Below are 22,510 nucleotides of genomic sequence, written 5' to 3' on the forward strand. Positions count from 1 at the left end.
GTATCTATACCCTCAGCGGCGTGAGATACTGGAAACATTTGCCACCCTGAATGATTTGCTTGATGAAGATGAACTTGACTCCCCAAGATCGTCCATGGGATCTGTGAATGCTTTGGAAGAAGGAACAACGGGTTTGGATCCAACCACTCTAATCTGGCTTGTGAAAGCACCTTTGAGGGAATTGAGAACAGTATGAAGGGAGAAAGTCCGCCTCATGTGGCAAATGGATCTCCCTCTAGAAGAAAGAACCAATATCAACAACTTCCTGAAGGAAATGTACAAAGCAGAGATGATCAAAAGTCAGCCAACGCCATTTCATGGCCAAAGTATGTACGCTCGGAAAAGGAGAGCGAGGAGAATGATGGTATATGTTTACTGTGCAAGGACAAACTGCAACGGAAAGTTCAGAGGAGGTGGACGACGTTGTGGCCGAGGGAAAGGCCTAGCCTCGGACCATCGAATGATGAAGCTTGAGTTTCTAGAGAATGGACCTGATAGCCTCTGACCCAATGCGCAACTGAGAACATTCGGGTTCACCGACTATGAGACCAGTCACATGGCATTAGTGGAGAATTCAGAAGATGATGAAGATTTCACGGTTCAAATTCAACCCATTAAGGAGAGGTCGTCTGAAGACAACATAAGAACAATTGAGGAGGTCACACCAAGTCTGATCCAAACTGTATCTACACTAGCCATTGATGAAACTCTATCAGGAGACACTTTCCTTATCCAGATGGGAGGAGGGATCGACGATAGTGAAGAAGAAGACTTTGAGTCACCATCTGAAGATGAGTTCTCCGTTGAAACCCTACAGTGTAAATAGCATCGGAGTTGATGATGATGAAACAGACCCAACAGACTTCATTCAGCCTATCCTTCAAGAAGACAAGGGAAGAAGCGACGACGAATAAGTAAGGATCTTCAATAAATCGAAGAAGGATGTAGTGCGTCAAAGGGGAGGACTTTGACAAATGGAATATGAGCATCTTCTACCAAGTGCAAGACATCCTTGAGCTAATTACATTCAAATTTTATAATTATCAAATATGCATGGTATGAGTTTTAAGTAGATTACATAATCAAGATACAAAAGTTTCTGTTTTTTTAAAAACCAATTTCACTTGTCGGGTAGGAGATCACTGTCTGGCCATGTAGCATCTACACTAGTGCAAGAGCCAATGAGACCACACACAAGGGCATCAATAGAGATTAGCTTTTTTTATTTCATGGGGGAAAGCAGTACTTTCACACACTAATATGTCTGGTCGAAGAAGCCATGCGTCCAGGTAGCTTTCTTTTTCCCTTGATAATAGTTATCAATCTATAATTCCCTCATTTTCCAAGAAATACGGTAGTTCAACTTCTATCGCAGCAAAAGGTTTGCTAGGTAGCTAGCTGACCTGGCTGTCCTCTTTGGTTTAATTAGCTGGATCAGGTCGGGAAATGATCCGAAGCTCCTTTGTCAATAGCCCGTTTATAATTTAAATAGATCTTTGCTTTCTTTATCACTAGAAATTTTAAATGATAACTCCAACTCTGCCCCGTGCCAACATTTGAATTTTCTTACACACATGGTTTGGATGTCAATGCACCAGAATCTATATTATATTGATTGAATCACTTACTAACAATTTTTTTTTTCTTTTGATACAATCACTGCTGAAAGAACGAGGAAAAAAAATTGGCTATTCAGAATGTACAATGCAAGGAAATTCCATATTCCATTCATCCCTCCTGCTCATTTTCATTTGCTGCTGCATCTCCATCCTCTGCACAGCAAAGATCATAAATTAAGGCATAAGAAAATAAAGGAAAAAGAATCAAGAACCACCAATACAGAATGCATAACTTCTTCTATTGATGCTGCTTACTGCAGAGTAGAAAAGGACTTCCAACCAAAAGATTAGCAATTAATTGTATTACAAATTCCAACAAGTTTTAACATTACTTGCTTTCAAGTGAAGGTGAATCACAACTGTGCAACAGTAACATAACTCAAGTTAACAATGAAGAACAAACAGGATGCTCAAGGAAGTTATCATTGCAAAGTTAATCAATTCAATCCAGAAAATTGATTTGGAGTCATTGCAAAAGGAAGAGAGGGATCAAGGCTTAGGAACAAGATTTTCAGAATCAGAATGAGACCTCAGTGTGGAACGTCCTGTGGTTATTAGGTTCACATCCCTATAGGTTTATAACAGAAATTCTCTGAGAGGGGTTCTGAGAGTCAGAGAGTAGAAAAAGCTACCTTAAGCTTTTACCAGAAGTAGATTGCATGAATAGGAGCCATTTCTGTCACAGAAACTTCTCACTCAACTATAGGAGAAGCCACGAACTCAAGTTCATGGCCCTTGCAACCTATTTTAGCAGGAAAAGCATTTCATTTTTTTTGGTGAGTAAAAAATTCATTACCAATACCCCAAAGGGGAGAGAAGGGAGGAGGGAGGAATATATAGGGGAAAAAAGGGGGGTGGGGGGAAGACTGAAAAAGAGAAACATCTAATCCCTAGGATACAACAATGTGCCTGTTCCTTGGGGAATCAAAAAGGGAACTATGAGGGGAGCATATGGCGCTAAAGCGCGCGCTGTAGTTTTTCAACTTAGTTCTGGCGCGCACCTGACTCTGCGGGGCGAAAACGAGACTTTGGTTCGCCTTGATCTGGCGCATTAGTTGTAGGTTCAATTCTTGCTGGATGCTCGCCAATGGGAACGTTCAATAAGTCTATTAGAATTGGCTTTGTATCAATGGAATCTCATCATCCATACATAAAGAATTGGTATGGTATATTCATACCATAACATATGAACAGTAAGAACTAGAATTCTTATCGATACTGGAAGTTTAGACCTGACATCAAAAAAGATGGCTTTCCAAATAAAGTCGAATGAATGGGAGTTGGAGGTCCATCTTCTGAGATTCTGCTCCATCCAAATGTGAGAACTAGCAGCCCCGAACACAAGCTTACCAATAGTATCACAGATAGATCTACCAGAAAAAGTCATATCCAACGATAGCCATTCCCAAGCGAAGGGTAAGGGTCTCCTACAATGGGGCCAGAGGGAACCAAGGCCATTTTTTCCAGATAGTGGAGGTATAAGGGTAGGAGAAGAAAAGGTGATCAGGATCCTCAATGTCATCCCAACAAAAAATGCAGGAGGGGGGAACAAGGTTGTTGCGATGGACGAGGAAAGCTTGGGTGAAGGTTGAGGGTTCTCCAGATGGTGAAACTATGGCAGCGAATGTGGCCTTTGAACCAAACTAGTTTGTGCCAAGGGACTTTGGGGGCTGGGGTTTTGACAAAGTTTCAAGATCATCTGAAGCTAAAAAGGCCATTCGAGGAGGGGAGCCAAATAACCTTATCTGCACAAGAGGGGAGAGAGGACCCGACCTAGGAGAGACCGTGGAGGGAGGAGGGGAACAAGAACCATTGGAGATGATAGAGGAAAGAGTAGATTTGGGGATTCCAGAAAAGTAGACTGACCGAGCCCCAAGAAAGTTGTAAAGAACTCCTAAAGGGTGCCAGGGATCAAGCCAGAGGGAGATGGAGGACCCGTCGGCAATCACAGAGGAAGTTGCACCGAGGGCGAGGGGGCGAAGGAGAAGGATTTTACACCAGACCCAAAAGGAGTCGGTGGGAAGGGGAACAATCCAAATGGAGTTATTTTTGAGGTGGTAGGAGTAAACCCAATTGACCCAGATAGAAGCATGCTTGGTGGAGATTTTCCATATGAGCTTTAGGATATACCTGTAATATTAGAATCACGGATTCTACGAAGGCCAAGACCTCCTTTAGATTTGGGAAAGCAAAAGAAGTTTCAACTGATTGGGTGGAGGAATTTATATGCTTCTTTCCCTTTCTAGAGGAAAGTATAGAAGAGGGATTCCATTGCTTTGGTAGACTTAGGATGACCATAGGTGCCACACCAGTAGATGTAGGAGGATTAAAGAACTGATCTGATTGGATGAAGGTCAATTACTGTACTATCACTTTCTGTATTGTAACTTTTGCTAGGTATTCAAGTTGAGAATAAGCAATAAGAAGAGACGTAAGAAATAAGACAAAAGCAACAACCCTGAGACTGGTGGAAAATTCATGTGTATTCATACCACAAGCCTGGGATCTGTCCCACTTAACGAGTTATCATACATCAAATAGGAAAGAAATAAAGAATGTTTCCTCCGTCCCAAATTGTGTCGTCATGGTTCATTTTTACGGTAACAAAATTTTTGTCCATTACAGTGAACAAGGCATAGTATCGTTTTCACTTTCCCATTTTTCACATTCAGTGGATGTGGTTGAAATTAAAGTGGTCGAAAATTCACCAATGGAGCAGGACCCAATATTGCACCAATTTTTTTACTCAATCCCACTCAAGGTTCTAAAACTCGAGTTTCGATCAAGTTTCGACTAGCCAGAAACCGAGACATTCCTCAAAGATATGTCTCCCTACTGCAGAAAAAACCCCTGGATTTTCCGAGAAGATTTCCCTCCTAAACCCATCTGTCGATGTTGTTGAAGTAGATGCTAGTATTGGTTCAAGAATGGATGTTACTCATGCTGCAAAGGACTTTTGTGCTGTCGGAGATGGTTCCACTGTCATCGAGCTGCCGGAGGTGTTGATCCTCAATGATAACTCCCGTGGTTAAAGAAGACACAGAAACCACCGCAACAGGTGGAGTCCCCAAACTTTCGGCGATTTGTCCGGTCCCCTAAATCCTCTCTGTTGTCTGGTCCTAAGCATCGATCCTAAAGCTGACAGTGATGTTTCACCTGCTCTTCCTGAGCCCTGGGTGACTCAATCTGATTCACAGGCTCCTTCCGACGATCCACATATCTTCTTGGTGCAAACTTCTGGTCGCCTTCTGAATAACCCTACTACCCTCACCTTCCTTTCATATACCTCTGACCCCTTACCCTCCTCTACCAATCCCCTTTGTTGCACCATTTCCAGCTCCCGTCCTCCTCCAAAAACGTATTCAGCAACTTTATCAAAAACCCTTGCCAACTCAAACCATTACCTCTTTTACCCCTTCTTCTTTTAACCCTATCCCGTCCCAACCTCTTTGTTCTTCTAACTCTTTAAACCCGACCCTCAACCCTACCCAATCCCCTTCTCCCTCGTTTTCTTTTAATCCTTTACCATTGATCTGGCTCAACCATTCCCTCTCTCCAACCGAACCAATCCCAATCATACCCTCGGTTCCTCTTCACCCCTCCCTAACCACGGCCTACCCCCCTCCCTTCTTCGGACCAGCTTCTCCCACCCTCTACTTCCTCTCTTCACCCACCTGAGGTTCCTCTTCACCCAACCTCTCCCCTGGTCTGCTTTCCCCCTCTCAAAGAATACCATCTTTATCCCAGGAGCTGTCCTCCTCATGATTCCCTGGACCATTTGGAATGTCCGAGGCCTCAATGCCCTGGCCAAACAATCTGATTTTCGTTCCTGGATTTTGTCCTCCAAGTCTCCCCTTTGATTCCATCCCCTCTGACTCCGAAATACTCTCTGTTGTCCGATCCCATAAATCTAAGAAAGCTCTTGGTCCTGATGGATTCAGCATGGGATTCTTCTTCTCCTGCTGGGACATCATTAGTGCTGATCTCATTCTTGCCATCAAAAGCTTCTTCTTCAACCCTAGACAGATCCACAACATAAACCACACTTTCCTCTGCCTCATCCCCAAGAAAACTGGTGCCTCCTCTATGGCTGACTTCAGACCCATCTCCCTTTCTAACCTTCTGCACAAGTTCATAGCTAAAATCCTTGCTAATCATAGCCAGCTTGTCATTGATTCCCTTGTTAGTGCAAATCAATCCACCTTCTCTGGTTGTAGCATTTCTGACAACATCATCCTTTGTCAGGAAATCGTTTGAGGATTCGACTACAAATCTCATTCTCCCTCCGCCCTCTTGAAAATCGACATCCACAAAGCCTTCGACTCCATCCGTTGGGACTTCATATCCCATGCTTCTCAAAATGTCTTTTCCCCCCACCTTTGTCAATTGGATTCTTTCCTGCATATCTTCTCCCCGTTTCTCGGTCTTGGTGAATGGCAGTTAAGCTGGTTTTTTCTCCTCTTCCGTTGGCATCCGCCAAGTCTGCCCCCTCTCCCCCCATTCCTCTTTTGCCTATCCCTTGAGGTCCTCTCCCGCAGCCTTCAAACCAAAGCCGACCTTCACCTCATTTCTCTCATCCCCAAATGCAAGCCCACCAACTTGACCCATCTTGCTTTTGCCGATGATCTCATAATCTTCTCCAAGGCTGACTCTCTCTCCATCGAATCCATCACGTCCCCCCTTGCCCTTTTTCAAAGCCTTACCGGTCTCCGCATAAATCTCCTCAAGTCCCACATCTTTCCCTGCTGGAATCCCAGACACCACCAAAGCCCTCCTCTGCTCTCTTACCAGTTTCACGATTGGCACATTACCTGCCCGATACCTTAGCCTTCCCCTTATCCCCACCAGGCTTACAGCCCACCATTGCTCCCCCATTTTCGATCTCCTCCGCAAGAGGCTGCAACTATGGAAAGCCCGACTTCTCTCCTATGCGGGTCGGTTGGAGCTCATCAGATCAGTTCTTCAATCTTGTGACATTTATTGGAGTGGAGTTTTTGGCCTCCCCAAGGGTGTCATCAAAGCAGTAGAGTTTATCATGTGCACCTTCCTCTGGAAAGGAATGGATTCGGCCAGATTCCTTCATCCCAAGAGTTGGTCTTCTCTTTGCCTCCCTAAATCTGAAGGGCGCCTTGGTCTCAGAAGGATCAAAGATGTAAACCTTGTTGGTTCTCTCAAGCTCATTTGGAAGCTCCTCAACAACAAAGATAGCATATGATCTTCTTAGGTTTATGTTGGGCCTCTTCGTAGGGACTCCATTTGAACAGTTAGACCCGCAGCAGATTCTTCCTGGGTTTGGCGCAGACTTTTGCAAACGAGACATATAGCCATTGACGCTATCTCTTGCAGGATTGATGATAGCCTCTCAACCTCTCTCTGGTTGGACAAATGGCACCCCTCAAGAGTTCTCTCTACAGTTGTGAGTTCCCGTGATATCTACTCATCTGGGCTGGGTAGATCCTCCTTGTTCGCCTCCATCATCTCCAGTGGCTCCTGGTCTCCCCCCATTTCCCCCCTCCCCTTGCAGATCTTTGGAGTTCCCTCCCCCCACCCCTCCTAGTCATCGTGGCAGAGGGGACACCATTCTTTGGCTCCCTTCTCCCTCTGGCAGATTCAGCTCTTACTCTGCTTGGAATGTGGTTAGGCTCAGAGGGACACACTGTCCTTGGCACAAATTTGTCTGGTTCAAAGGGCATATCCCGCATCTCAGTTTCACCTCTTGGCGCGCTCTCGCCAACTGCCTCCCAACCCAGGCCTTCCTCATTCACCGACACATTCTGGTTTCTCCCCGCTGCTGCCCGTGCTAGAATGGGCAAGAAGACACTGATCACTTGTTCTTCTCGTGCCAAGTTACTTCCTCCATTTGGAATAGAGTCCTGTGTTCTTGCTGGCCAGGTAGAAGAAGCCCCCTCCCGCTTCATCGGGAATGGGTTTGGATAGATATGACATTTGGAGGGGCATTCGGCCTGCGATTCTGTGGGCAAGCTTGCCTTTTGTGCCACCATCTCTCATATTTGGATGGAGTGCAACCTTAGAAGGTGGACCTCCAACTCTCGCTCTTTCGACAAGATTTGGAATGCCATCTACTTTGATCTTTCCTTCTCTTCCTCTCTCAAATGTAATGGATTCCCCAAGGAACAGGCTCATTGTTGTATCTTGGGGTTTTCCTCTCTCCATTTTGTAGCCTAGTTAGCTCTTGGCTTTGGTTTGTTTGCCCTAGGGCCTGTGCATTCCTCCCTCTTTCTTCGTAATATATTTTTTATTCATCCCAAAAAAAAAAAAAAAAAAACTCAAGTTGGTGGTTTCAAGGCCCATAAATGGTTTTTTTTTATCTGATTTTTTGTAATGAAACTATTTTTGACATTCTAAATACAATGCATGAACTATTTTCACAAAAAGAAAAAAAAATTATCAAAATGGTACTTGTGGTTTTTTACCCAAGTTTGGTAGTGTATATTGTTCTTGGACATTGGCTGGAAACAAGGACAAACACTTATTTATGCAAAATATCATTTAAGTAAATGGTTCTACTTAAGATATTATTCATAAATAAGCAAATACCCCCTATTTGAATCCAATAAAAATAGTTAAAATCAAATTCTAAAAGGATAAAAAGTCAACCCCCCCCCCCCCCAGTTCAAGAACAAAAACTGGATTTTTGGCAGTAGGTGCAATTTTCAACTTTCTAATGCTGGGGTTTTTCTCAAATCTATAAATTTATAAACCTGATTTGGTATGCGTGAATGTTGTCAAAATCAATCTCAATGAAAATATTTTTTTAGACATCAAAACAAATGAATATTTTACCGCACTTTAGGTTTTTAGTAATGTTTTACCATATTAAAATTTATAAAATTTTTAGATTTGAGAAAACCCCAGCATTAGAAAGTTGAAAATTTCACCTACCGATGAAAATCCAGTTTTGTTCTTAAACTGGGGGGTTGACTTTTTATCCTTTTGGAATTTGATTTTTTAAATATTTTTATTAGATTCAAATAGGGGGATATTTGGTTATTTATGAATAATATGTTAAGTAAATGAAAAATATCAATATATTTCATTTACTTAAATGATATTAGGCATAAATAAGTATCTAGCCTGGTTTCTGGTATAAATAAGCGTTTGTCCTGGTTTCTAGCCAGGTTTCCTCAAGTTTTGATGGGGATAAGTGACACTTATATAGGTCTTCAAGTCGAAACTAGCGAAATATGGTCGACACATGTTGAAACTGGTCGAAACCAACCGAAACCCTGTACTTTTTAAACTCCCACCTTAACTCGTCTGGGTTTCTTGCGAAACCGAGATATCTCGGTGGTTTCAGTTGGTTTCGACCGAGATCTCTTTCCATGATCCCTCTACTAATTTGAAGAAGACATCACCTTTCAAATGAGTTTCTTTTAAACTCCAAATTAAGGTTCTAAAACTCGGATTTCGACTAGTCAAAAACCGAGATATGGTCGAACCTATGATTTTTTCCCAAACTCGAGTTGGTGGTTTCGAGGTCTAGAAATGCTTTTCTTTATCTGATTTTTTGTAATAAGCCTATTTTTAACATTCTAAACACAATGCATGAACTATTTTTCACCCAAAAAAAAAAACTCAAAATGGTACTTGTGGTTTTTTACCCAAGTTTGTTAGTGTATATTGCTCTTGAACATTGGCTGGAAACTAGGACACAGATACTTATTTATGCGAAATATTCATTTAATTAATATATTCATAAATAAGCAAATACCCCCTATTTGAATCCAATAAAAATAGTTAAAAAATTAAATTCCAAAAGGATAAAAAGTCAACCCCCAGTTCAAGCACAAAAACTGGATTTTCGACAGTAGGTGCAATTTTCAACTTTCTAATGTTGGCGTTTTTCTCAAATCTAAAAATTTCATAAATCTTAATATGGTAAAACATTCCAAAAACCAAAAGTGTGGTAAAATATTCATTTGTTTAACCAAAAGTGCGGTAAAATATTCATTTTTTAGATATCAAAACAAATGAATATTTTACCGCACTTTTGGTTTTTAGCAATGTTTTACCATATTAAGATTTATTAAAACTTCAGATTTGAGAAAAACCCCAGCATAAGAAAAGCCATAACCAAGGAGTTATCAGAACTCCACTTCCTCTTTGAAGCATCAGTAGTAGTAGGCTTTGCAGTTTCATCCATCAAATAACCTGCATAGCCACGTGAATCAATGGAGGGTAACACCAGCGAGACCACATCAGATAATTGCTCTCATTCAATCGAATAGAGCTAACAAGGAATGAAGGGAAATCGTTATGCGTGCCACGACTCGATCCTTCAATTCCAGTTGATGCAGTAGAGCCGACTGAAATGGTTACCACTCTGATTGATGCAAAGAGCTTAGAACAGACGAAGGAGAGATGAAACCTTGAAGGGAACGATGATCATCGCAAAAAAAAAAAAAAAAAAACTGACAAAAAAGTCAATAGAGGGTTCAAAACACTAAAAAAGTTGAACCAGATTCCAAAACCCTGACAAACAATCGATCCAACGTCAAAACTCGGATGAAGCCGACTGAGATAGAGGGTCTCCCAGATTATTGTGTAAGATAGATCTGAGAACCCAAATGGAAAGGAAATGGTCCTCGGTGGCCTAGGAGAGACCCACTGAGAGCAGCTGTGAAAGCGAGAGAGAGAGAGAGAGAGAGAGAAGTCGGAGAAGAGAAAGAGAGAGGCAAAAGGTTGAAACCGAGAGAGAGAGAGAGAGAAGTCGGAGAAGAGAAGGAGAGAGGCAGAAGGTTGAAACCGAGAGAGAGAGAGAGTTGACAGTAGCTAGGGTTGGGATCCCAAGGTGGATCTCAGCTCTGATACCATGTTTGATTGAGAGGAGTGATTAGACTGCCAATGAGACAACCCTTCTTTATTTATAATAAGTGACATACAACAAGTACAATAATGCCCTTATGGACAGATTTACCCTTATACCCATATTACAACAGTCCACAATTCACAGCTCGTGCCAAAATAACCCAAAAGAACTTCCTCTCTTCCAGAATGTCCAGGGACATTTTAAACAAGGAAAGAAAATGGTTGTCAGGAAAAGGAATAACAAAAATGAAAGTCACCCTCTTTTCTCTGCTCTTATTTCCCAACTACAACCTCTTTAACCATTTCTCCTACAAATTCTGGAGGTATTTCCAAATCCCTTGCCAAAAATTTTTCTATTAGCCATTTTAGAAAGATCCTTATTTCTTGTTTCAACATCGGTTGTTAAAGTTTAAAGGTTTTTATTTTATGTTGGGGAGCAGGGAAGAGGGTCTTCTTTAGCCACATGTGACAAAGTGAATATGGAGATAAAAATTAGAAGTACAAAGTGAAGTCACCAAAATGTGGACTAATTTTGGACATAAAACAAGGTTCTCACTTCCTTGATGAAATGGTATATTGGTATATGGCATAGTTGTCATGGTGCCGCTATGGCGTCATATCGCTGGAATAGTAGACATATCATTGGTCAACATGGTATATATAAGAATATCGACCGATATGGCCTCCATAGCGTCACCATGCGCCGACATGGACACCATACCACGATATATGGCCATATCGGCTGATATTCTTGTTCAAGTGTAAAAAATTCAGTTTTTAATCATTTTTTTTATCCTTTTAAAAGATAATGTTTTTATCTTAATGTGTATTGGAGGTGTGACTTGAAAAGTTACACCTACAATACACATTAACAAAAAAAACAATTGACTAATGCTTATACTCTATTAGAAATCGAAAAGACCCTCACTCAACGGAGAAGGAGAGAGTCGTTAGAGAAAGAGACGCGAGATTTCGAACCCCTCCAGTAGTCCAGCGACTATCCGCCTCCTTCGTCGGCTCCGGCAAGTTCTCCTAGCTCCGGCGAGTTCTCCCAGCAGGTAAGTAAGTATTATTATTTTTTTATTTGGTATTTCTTCTTCTTTTTCTTCAGTTGTTCTTATTCTTCTCCTCCCAGTCCTCCAGCGAGAGATAAAGTGTGAAATCCGTAATAAATTTAAACTTTTTGGAACTTGTGTGATTTCAGGTTCCAGCTCTGAGTCTATGGTGGCATCGATGCTATGGGCTGTATCGGTCGAGGACACGGATCAATTCCTCGACACTCCTATGGAGGATTCCAGGGATTCTTCCCAACTTGCCCTTTTGGAGTCTGAGGACCCCTGTGGAACCCTGCACCGGAGCTACCTGAGTCGGATCTGCTGCCTGGAGGCTATGCACAACCTCTCCCTAAATTAAACTCATTGTAAGTATAATTTAAATGTATTTTATAGTGTTTTGTACGACCAATTAGAGTTATTGGGGTATTTTGATCAATTTACCTCTGTGGGACCCACATCCCCAGTGGGGAATCCTATTCCTAACATTTACCCTTATTCGGATTACCCCTGATGTCATATGACATCATTCTGTGGTTAGAATAAGATAACAAGTACAAATTTTTAATTAAAATTAGTTTTAGGAATTAATTTTAGGAAACTGATTTTGGCTTTATTTAAACCAAACAGTCCTTAGTCAATCCACTACATATATAAAGGACTTAATATACTATTCATCCATTTCTACCAAAACCAAGAGAGGAAAATCGATCCAGCTTGGGAAGAAACGAAAGAAGGAAGGAGAAGAAGAAACCTAAGGCTAGGATTGGACATTGGAGCTTGGGTTTCCATTAGAGCTGGAATTGGGGCTGTTATTGGCTCTCTACAACCGAAATCAGGTTGGTTCCCTTTTATCCCCATGCTGTTAGACATGTCTTCTCCCTCTCTTCTTTCCTTTATTTGGTTCTAAACCTAAATCAGCCCCAATAGCTTCAATGGCTAGGTATTAATTTGACCAGTCCCCAAATTGGAATGTAATTTTGACTCCTAAACCCTAATCAGCCATTAAAGCTTAGAAATCTTAGGTTTATTAAATTAATTTCAGTATTTAAACCTTGTTTTGAACCAAAGAATGGTTCAGATGTATCTATGACCTGAGAATTTCAGTTTAGAAACCCAATTCTCTGCTGATTTACTCAATTAACAAACCCTTGATCATCAATTTGGGTTAATTTGTTAAAACCCCCAAATTGGTGTTCAATTTTGGAATTAATTATCAAATTGGACTGACCCACCTTAGATTAGGGTCAATTTGTGAAATTAAGCCCATGCATGTGAACATCCATGCTTAATGAGCAAAAACCCCAATTCTGAGTTTTGAATCGGATGTAGAACCAGGCCCTGAACCGGTCGACCGGTTTAGCCTGGGTCTAAATCCTATTCACCCTTTTTATGCCCAAAATACCCCTTAATAGTTAGGTGTTGATCTGAACCCAGTCCAGACCCTAATTCTTGTTGTTTCCTACTGTTCTAGGCCTATTCTTGCTGTGTTTCTACTGTTCTTGTCTGATTTGCCGGAGTTTGTCACCTAGGCTAGCCCAAACACTATAGGTAAGGGAATTTGATTTTAATTTCGGTGTATTTGTGACATTAATTTGCTGTTGTTCTGATTGCCATGCCATGCATCATCAATACTACTCAATGCATATAGTTTATTAGCTTGTATTTATTGCACTAGATTGCATGTGATTTAGGCTACATTGGCATTCTGCACTGCATCGATACTTATTGTTATTGTTAAATTGATGATAGTGAAGTACTGTTATCTTATAATTCAACTGATCTTATATGTGCCATCATGATTAGATTGCACTGGGCTAGGTTGTATAATTCATTACCCAGTACTACGTCCCTTACCAACAGGGGAAGAGGTATTGGACAACCCGTGGTATAGCCGAAGGGTATGCCGGGATACCATTCACTGTCCCATGTTAGCGTGTGTACTCCGCTGTGGGAACAAATAGTAGGGTTGGTCATTGGGGATCTGCTAGGGTCAGATGTATGATGCCCCAACTGGCGGGTCCTCACCGTAGTAGAATGGTTTCGCTCGGGTGACCGACGTCTGGTTATGTGTTTCTGGGACCGAGGTTAGCATCTACTACAGTAGTACTTATACCCCATATGACTTAGTTTCCATGTTAGGTGCATGCCAAATTAGGACATTCATCGTGGATTATTGTGCTGTGTATGCATGCATTTCCTTACTGGGCTCGGTGGAGCTCACCCCTTGTGATCACTTTATTTTTCAGATGAGACTACTCTCGGTGTTGCTGGTGTTTCTGTGGGGATTCCTTCTGCTGAGGATCTTCCTACTTCTCATGGAGTTGATACTCCTCTACTAGTGGAGCATGAAGCTTCGTGCTCATGTGACCGCTGCGCCTTCTCCTGATCTTCCTGATTGATCAGGCCATCTCTACCCCTTTTTGTTATAATACTTTTGTAAAGAGTACTGTATATAAGTCTTGTGGGTTTTTGGGTTACTTTTGAGAACTTACCTTGTAACTCAAAGTTTCTTTTGAATAAATATACATATCACTGTTCAGTTTAGATCTTCTTTATTATTGTCTTATTCTTATATTAAATTGCTTCCGCTGCATTTAATTATGTTATTTGTGAATAAGACTTGCGAATAGAGTACAACACTTGCGATCTTGGTGGGTTGGTTGGATGTGAGATACATCCAGTCACACTTGGCCCTTATAAACCGGACCGGGGTGTGACACAAAGAGAGAGAGTCATCTTCTTCACTTCCGGCGACTCCTCTTCTCGTTTATTTATTTATTTTTATACGTAACACAGGCCAAGGAGGCAAGGCCACTCTCAGTCTCTCACAGTTGACACACACACACGCAGAGATAGACAGAGAGGGAGAGAGTCGACACTTGACAGAGGGGGGTTTTTTTTTTTTTTTCTTTTTTCTTCTTCTTGCCTTGCAGAGTTGCAGGCTTCACTACAATTGCCTCTCTTCTTTCATTCTTCTTCTTCTCTGGTTTCTCCCTTTATCCATCCCCAGCTCTGGTTCACAACAGTTCCCCACGGTTGTGACTTGTGAACTAAGCTCGCTCATTCCTTCTTAAGTCACATGCACTGGGCGACCTGAACCCCAGAATATTAAGCCGTAATACCTCTCTTGCTGTGAGTTGGAGCTTTGCAAACACAGCTGATTTCCTCTCTACCACCACCTGCAATTTCTGGGACTTTTCTTTAAGTTGTTAGTTGCTACTTCTGGTGACTACCACTTGCAATTTCTGGGACTTTTCTTTAAGTTGATAGTTGCTAATTCATATATACTAATGGATTTTGCATTTTCATGAATTAAACCATAGTAGATTAGTAGTACACTTTCATGTTGATTTTTTATGTTATAGGATATATATTATAGCATACTAAATGACATTAAAAATAGAGAAAATAAAAAATAAAACATGGTCGGCATGACGCCATGGTGCGTTGCCATGGTGGGCAACATGTCGATATATCGATTAGACACCCCTCCACCAACTTGGATTGCCGTGATGACGTGAAAACTATGGTATATAGCCCAACTGGCAGGGGCAACATAAACTAAGGCCACGCCAGGCTCAAGCCTGAAACCTCTTGGCTCTATGTTTAGCCAGACCGATTGGGCCATTTTTTTTTTCGCCAACATAATCTAGTTTTGGGCTCACTTGGCCCAATTTATTATACAACTTCTTCTCAAGACTAGCCTCTATTCAGACTTCTATAATGAGCCAACCTCCAGAACATTCTGTTGCCAACCAGATTCCAGTGTTTTGGTCATATTCTCCCAAAGAACATCAGATTGCAAGATGCTTTGTCTAGTCTACACAAAATTTTTACAAGTCAACTTCGGAATGAATGCACTAGGTGAAGTACTTGAATTAATTTCTGTTTCCTCAACATGTTAAAATAAAGATGAAAATCAAATTTAACTGTACCTAATTGGTCTCTGTTTGATCCATGATTCATACTAATGATGTAGGACAAATTTGGGAAACCACATCTTTCTCACAATCAGTCCTATTCCAGCCAAACAAGTATGATTTATTGGGGTTTACAGGCTGCTGTAGTTGAAAGAAATAATGGAAGGGACTTAAGAAATGAAAATGAGGTTGGGAGAAATATGATAATTAAATAGGGATAGTTTGCTGTAGGTATAGAGTTTGAAAGAGAGGAGTGGATAGAACAAGAAGAAGATCATCTTGGCTTCACACCATCTTGGAGTCACTCCATCTTGGCTTCACACCATCTTGGCTTCACACCATCTTGAATTGCATAGAATCACTCATGCTTCCATTCCTTCCTCGCTTGCTTGCTTGCTTCCATCTCCAAATACAGTCTTTCTAAACCCCAAAAAGAAAAAAAGAACCTAATAACTACTTTTCCAACAATAACTTCCTTACAACATTAGTACACAACAATTTTGGCCCCGAATAAAAAATAAAACAAAATAATAAAAAGAACTACACATAAGGCTGGTCATTTATCCATAATGAAGTTACATGCGGCTGAATAAATCCTTGAGTGATGTCCTCATCAACTAATCTATCACAGTGATTGTAATCCAGGATAATTTAAGATAACCTACTGATTTTGTGAATTATTATCAAATAATAACAATATCTTGTAATTTTCACAATTCGCTATTCTTGTATGTGGTTCAAACAAGAAATTTCTTGTGCTCTTTACCAGATTATACATTTGTTTCCCCTATACCTTATCTTAATAAGAAGGCCCCATATGGAGTGCAAAAGTGTACAAGGTGGATAAAGTCATTAATAGAAGATCAAATTATGCATGGAGATATTTAAGATTAAGAAACAAAACTATATGGAGCTGTTTATTATACTATCAAGCATAAAATACCTTTAAGGGATTTCTCAAAGTTCTGTAGTTGCAACATAAAACCAGAATTTGGAGCTGCTTGTGGTCGTTTACTCCTAACAAGTTCCAGAGCTTGAGATAGGCTCATATGATACTTTTTCATCAAATAAGCAACAACAACTGTGACACTGTAAGAGAACAATTCAATTGAACCAAGCCTTATCCCAACTAAATGTGAAGCTGAATGACAAACTAAGATGAACTATCAAAGTAAATGTGAATGTCCAAGATATACACGTAATTATTATTTGTTATTGATGTTTTCCAAATTTATGGTATGCATACAACTGACTTTATGTTGAGTTTCAGACAACCATGCTCAAACAAAGAACCAATAGTCTTTTTTTTTTTGGGTGTGTGTGTGACAGTATGGTAGATGCCTTCAGAGAATCAGAGTCAAAGTAGAACCAAGTAATGCTTGCTTCATCAAATCATGAAAATTCAGCATAATCAAATTTACTGCAAAGTATAATAAGCAAACTGTCTTTTTTTTTTTTTTTGGTTTGGGGGGGGGGTGGGGGAGGAGATTAATGAAACAGAGCATTATCTTTCAAGTTCAATTGACAAGGAGAACTAATTCCAACTCATCAAAGTCCTATTGCCCCTATCCAACTACTTATGGTTCATTAGTTCCTTTCTGTTCCACCATGTATTTCCATAAAGCATAGACACATAGTAGATTTGGTGATTTATATGGAGATATCTAATAATTTAGACAGACAAAGTCCTATCACCCCTATCCAACTACTTATGGTTCATTAGTTCCATGCTGTTCAACCAAGTCTTTCCATAAAGTATAGACACATAGTAGATTTGGTGATTTATATGGTGATATCTAACAACTAGTGACTGATTCTCTCCAAGATTGCTAGTTTGAGAGTCGTTTCAAGGTTCTTCGATTTATGGAGAAACCCTAGTTCATAAAAGAAGGAGAACTAGGGTTTCGTTACTGTTTCGTTTTGGTTTCTTCTTTTGGTTGTTTCAGCACCACAGGCTATCATTCTTGTTCTGCATCTCCTGCTACTACTATCGACATGTTATTGCCGCTGCTATGATTATCAGGTGCTATTATGCCATTATTTTGCTGCTGGAATTGACTCTAAAGGAGTTGATTGCAGAATATGGTTGAGTGGAGTCCCTGTGATCAAGCTGCTACCGCCAGATTCTGTGCAGGTTTTTTTCTTCTCCATCTTGCAGGGATTTCCAAACTCGATTTTGTCTTTCAGGTTTCCGATCTGGGTTTTTGAAGAACAGATGATTTGTTGAATTGATCTGTTGGAACTCTCGTTTTTCCTGCTTCCCCAACTCTTCCCTACTTTACCGTACCGTTGGTTCGAAGACGAAGGTTTCTCGGTTCGACTAGGTCCTCTCCTCCTGAGAAGCAAGTGCACAGAGAAGAAGGTGTTCTTCGATTTCTTGTTTCCAGGGTTGATTATTGCTGTGGGAAATTTTATTTGGATCGATTCAATGATTGTCGCTGCTGTTGTTTACTTCGATTGCTGTCGAAGGTTTGTTTGTGGAATTAAATTCTGGACTTTTTCTACTGCTGAGACACCCCTACTGCAACTATTTGATTTCTGGGATTTACTCCTCTACTGGCTTTATTTGATCTTTGCTGCAACTATTTGATTGAAGACGAAGATATGCAGTTCCACCATATTGCTGATTTTATTGCTGTTTTCGTACATGGAACCATCTTGACTGCTATTTTAGTTACCGCTGCCTGGCTTTTCCCCTGAATTTCATGGTGTCGAATGCTGTATTCTCCGCTTCATCCTTGCACTTTGCCACTGCCTTTATTTGGTTTGTGCCTCAAAAATTCCTTTCTCAACTGCCACTGTTTGCACCCTCTGGTTGTGTTTCAAGGAAGGAACTGATGGAGTCATCTTTTTACCCTCTACCATTCTCAACTCCTTACTACTAAGAATCGTGGTTGAAGATGATGGTATTGAGGTATGCTCATGATTTTCTGCTTTATTTTATTTCCTGGTTTCCATAAATGCCCCTGCCTTTATGTCTAATTCAATTAATATTCTCTTGAATTCCAAGGTTGCATGACTCACAAGTCCTCCTCGCTACTTTTCAAATCAGCCTTCCTTTTTACCATTCTTTTTTTCTTTATTTTATTACCCATATCACGTTTCCTTTTCTTTTTCCTTTCAAGTTTTAACTTATTAGGTAATTAATACCCTACCCTTTAATTATTACCCATCCTTCTCATGATTATTTACATCTTGCCATTAAGAGTTTGCTCCTTCCAAGTATGTCCCCCATCTATATATCTAATTCCCTACATGACCCATTACTTTCTTATTTACCAAGGCCCCCTTGCAAAATTCTGGTTATTTACGGAACTGCCATTACTTTTTCATACATTCCCCTATTTGACTACCCAATTGACCCTTGAAAATTCTGGTTTATTACCAGTTTGCCCTTTGGCTTGGATTGTATTTAAAAGTGGATTTCCACCAAATTACAGCCATGCCATCCTTTTTCCAACTCCATTCCATTTCAATAATTCTAATTCCCTTCATATCCCATACCTTTGGTATTTACCCATAACACCTTTGGAAACTTCTGGTAAATTACAATTTTGCCATTCCTTCCTTTTTAATTACCCATAGCACCTCTTGGAAAATTCTGGAATATTACGTTTTTGCCCTATCTCTTACATCATCTCTGTTATGTCCAAGTATACTACACGTGAGGGGGGGATTATGTACAGTACACCTGCAGACATTGCAGAACGCAGCACTTGCAGGAACATTGGTGCAAAACATAGAAGATCAGTTTTCTCCACCATTGCCATTGGGTATCCTTCGTTATTGGGTTGAGTTTGCCGTAAGGGGGAGATTGAAGTATTGAAGAGTATTGAAGATATTTGGTTGTTGCCTATTTGAGGACTTTCAGTTGGGTTGATACAGTTTTTTTTCCGCCGCCTAATTCAGTTTGTTTTCGGTGCTTACTGTTCTAGTCATTTCACTTTAAGATTCTATGTCACTATGACAATCTGATATTCATCACTGGATAGCTATTGAAGATCGTTGAAAGCTGCCTTTTTTGGAAGACATTCCAATCCCAGTTTCCTGATCATATCTGTCTAAGTTTTCAAGATCTATTTTTTCAAGTTCTTGAAGGTTTATTTGGGAGCTACATTCATATGTCAAGCTGGATTCTGCTGCAACTTAGTTTTTTCCCATTTTGTTCAAGATGGGCATTAGTACCTTGTATGCGCCAACTTGAGGGGGAGTGTTAGCATTATTAGGAGTTCTTAGTTCAAGCTGGATCTTCTTTCTTTACTTATTTGTATAATCCAGCTTGAGGGGGAGTGTTGGAATATGTAATCTAGAATACCGTGGGGGTATTCTGGTCTTTTTGGGGCAGTTTTATTATTCTTATATCATTAAGTTTATGTCGGCTATGTGGGTTTTAGTCCCACATCGCCTAGTTTAGTCTCTTTGTAATTTCCCCTGGGGCTTACCTATCCATGAATATAACACATTATTCTCTCTTTTCTTCTCTCTAAGGTTACTGGTTATAGGTCCTAGGTTTTCTTCACTAACAAGTAATAATTTATACCATCAATGAAGTATAACACTATGCTATTGCAATTAAGGAAACTTTTAGTTTATCAGTCTCACATGGTTTAACCCATTTTCTACACTAACAAGTAATAATTTATACCATCAATGAAGTATAACACTGTGCTATTGCAATTAAGGAAACTTTTAGTTTATCAGTCTCACATGGTTTAACCCACTTTTTAGAACATGCTTTAAGGCTTTCCGCTCAAGAAAAAGGCCCTTAGCTGGAGCCTTAAATGTCAAGCAACACCCAAGTTTCAAAGTTCAAACATCAAAATATGACACATAATAGAATGCAAGCCTAATGCATTCAGGTTGCCTTATATTGGAATTTGTCTCTCATATGTTAAATGATAATAGTTTTCACATAAGTACTGAAACTTCAAAAGAGAATAAATGTTTGCTCTCCCCCATTTACTTAATTTGTTAAACAAAACACTTTTTACAAATTATGAGTCTCTCGCATAGATGATTATCAATACAAAGCATTTAATTTATATTCTTCCTCATCTCCTTCTGATGGTCCACGATTTCTTTTACTTTTAGTTATGACTTAACAACTGACTACTCTTTTAGTATCAAGTTTTACCAAAAGGAAATTTTAATTAAGACAAGACTACGATCCATCAAAAACTTGCTCAGCTGTACCCATGCCTAAAATTGGCAACCTACTCTTGGTCACTAATAATAAGACAAGAAACTCTAGAACAAGGAGGGAGAGAGAGAAGAAGTAGTAGAAGAAGAGAATCACCTTCTGGATCTCCCAACAAAACAGTGAACCAACACACCACCACCAAGCCTTTTTGCTTCATCAATGAAATCGAAGCATTCATCAAAATACTGAGCAATATCTGTATCTTCTCTGTCAGTCACTAGAATTACAAGAAATACTGTAAGATTCTTAAACTCTCCAATACCAGATGCATATCTTACCGTAAAACATGTGAAAGCATTGAAGCACATGCCACAAAAAAATATCTGTAAGAGAAAAATGCTACAAAACAGAATGTTGGACCAGCCTAGTAAAATATTTAGTCAATTATGACAAAAGAAAACCATATACAGTAGTGATAAAGGCAATTATTTTTTTTAATTAGTGATGGAAGACAAAAGCAGATAAACATGATATTGTTATGAGGAAAAAATAATGACATTGTAGAAAGTAATATTCTAAATTGGAAAGTAAATTTTAGGAAGATAATTAATAGTTTCAAGAGACTGCGTAAGTCAAATTGAAATATGAACCAAAAAAACAAGTCCTGCCATTCATTTGTATGTTACTATGTTATACCATTAATAAGCAGAATCTTAGAAATGGATTATGTTAAGTGTAGTCTCTGTTTCTATTGTTTTATTGTTAGTCTTAGTTAGTGAGGGGTACTTTTGGGTACTAGATGGTACAAACTTAAGGGCAGTTGTTTTGTTGTTTTTAGTTGGTAATAAAATTTTAGGCCCACAGTTTGAGTATGCTGTTCACAACTCAACCGAGATGTGGCAGCTGATTATGCTAAAGACAGCTGAAGAGAGAAGTAGAGTTATTTGAAGAATATGCTCAAAACTCCTTCAGCTTACAGACCTCCACCACGGATTGATGAGAAGAAGCCTGAGTCCCGCAAGGTGGAAGAAAAGAAGCCAAAGGTTATTAGAGGCAATGATTGATAGAAGAGTATCGTGTATCGTAATTGTGGCAAGAAGGGTCACTTTGGCAACAAGTGTCCCAATAAATCTCGTCCCATGAATGTAGCTAAGACACAATTGGCAAAGAAGAATGACGATGATGATACTGATGATTTATACCTTATCTTTTAGAGGATGATGGTCCTGACGATGACGAAGTTGAAGCTCACTCTGCTAGTCTTACATGATTTTCAAATAAACTAGTTAATAAAGCTCCCCTCTTCAGAAAGAAGGGTATTTTTCTGCACGGTGTTGATTCTGCAGATGTTCATACAGTCGCTCACCGTGGCAGAAGAAAATTTTATCTCTGATGAATTTGTTCGATCACACAACCTTCCACAGAAAAGCTCTTCAAGAAGATTCACGTGCGAGGTTTTGGACCTACAGCTCGAGAAGAGGCCAATGCAGTAGCTCGAGTACACTTGCAGTTTGGGCCATTACAGTACCATGTGCCTTGCTTAGTCACCCCGTTGGCGCACTATGACATTCTTCTAGGGCAACCTTGGTAACGAAAGGCATGTAATCTCTACAATGGTGCACGTAATACGATCACAGTAAAACAAGGAGGTCGTACATACTTGATGTCGCCACACACATTATCAGACATGCCTCGTCGGAGATAGTTTCCTCCAATTATGGATTCACTCTCTCCTCCCCACTCATGGAGTTGCGGTTCGACCATCTTCCCAAAGAAATGTGTCACCCTAGCATCAAGATTGTTAAAGTATATCAGGTTCAGGGGATGAAGAGGAATGTTCCATTCACGAGATTCCTCCCTCCTACTGTGACTCCCAGTTTAAGTCTGATTTAGTCCTAGTTGTTAATCCTAGTTCTACTGTTAGTTGTTAGTTTTTATTTCATTCCT

The 22,510-nt window shown here is 40.1% G+C and overlaps 1 protein-coding gene across 5 annotated transcripts; it reads right to left on the minus strand.

The window, feature by feature from the left end:
* Positions 1-1,652: 1,652 nt before the first annotated feature.
* Positions 1,653-20,936, minus strand: LOC122647480 (dual specificity protein phosphatase 1-like). 5 transcript variants are annotated; one of them, XM_043840867.1, is made up of 4 exons: positions 20,720-20,936; positions 16,367-16,440; positions 3,768-3,772; positions 1,653-1,770 (listed from the first exon to the last, which is right to left on the minus strand). In XM_043840867.1, exons 1-4 carry the CDS (start codon positions 20,929-20,931, stop codon positions 1,729-1,731), a joined length of 333 nt encoding a protein of 110 aa, XP_043696802.1. In that variant the 5' UTR covers positions 20,932-20,936; the 3' UTR covers positions 1,653-1,728. The 5 variants fall into 5 exon arrangements, with proteins under 5 accessions (XP_043696802.1, XP_043696798.1, XP_043696799.1 ...); XM_043840863.1 differs by having other exon boundaries at positions 16,367-16,512; XM_043840864.1 differs by lacking the exon at positions 3,768-3,772 and adding an exon at positions 5,822-5,826 and having other exon boundaries at positions 16,367-16,512.
* Positions 20,937-22,510: the final 1,574 nt, after the last annotated feature.

The sequence above is a fragment of the Telopea speciosissima genome, unplaced genomic scaffold, assembly GCF_018873765.1.
Source record: "Telopea speciosissima isolate NSW1024214 ecotype Mountain lineage unplaced genomic scaffold, Tspe_v1 Tspe_v1.0061, whole genome shotgun sequence".
Classification (NCBI taxonomy): Eukaryota; Viridiplantae; Streptophyta; class Magnoliopsida; order Proteales; family Proteaceae; genus Telopea; species Telopea speciosissima.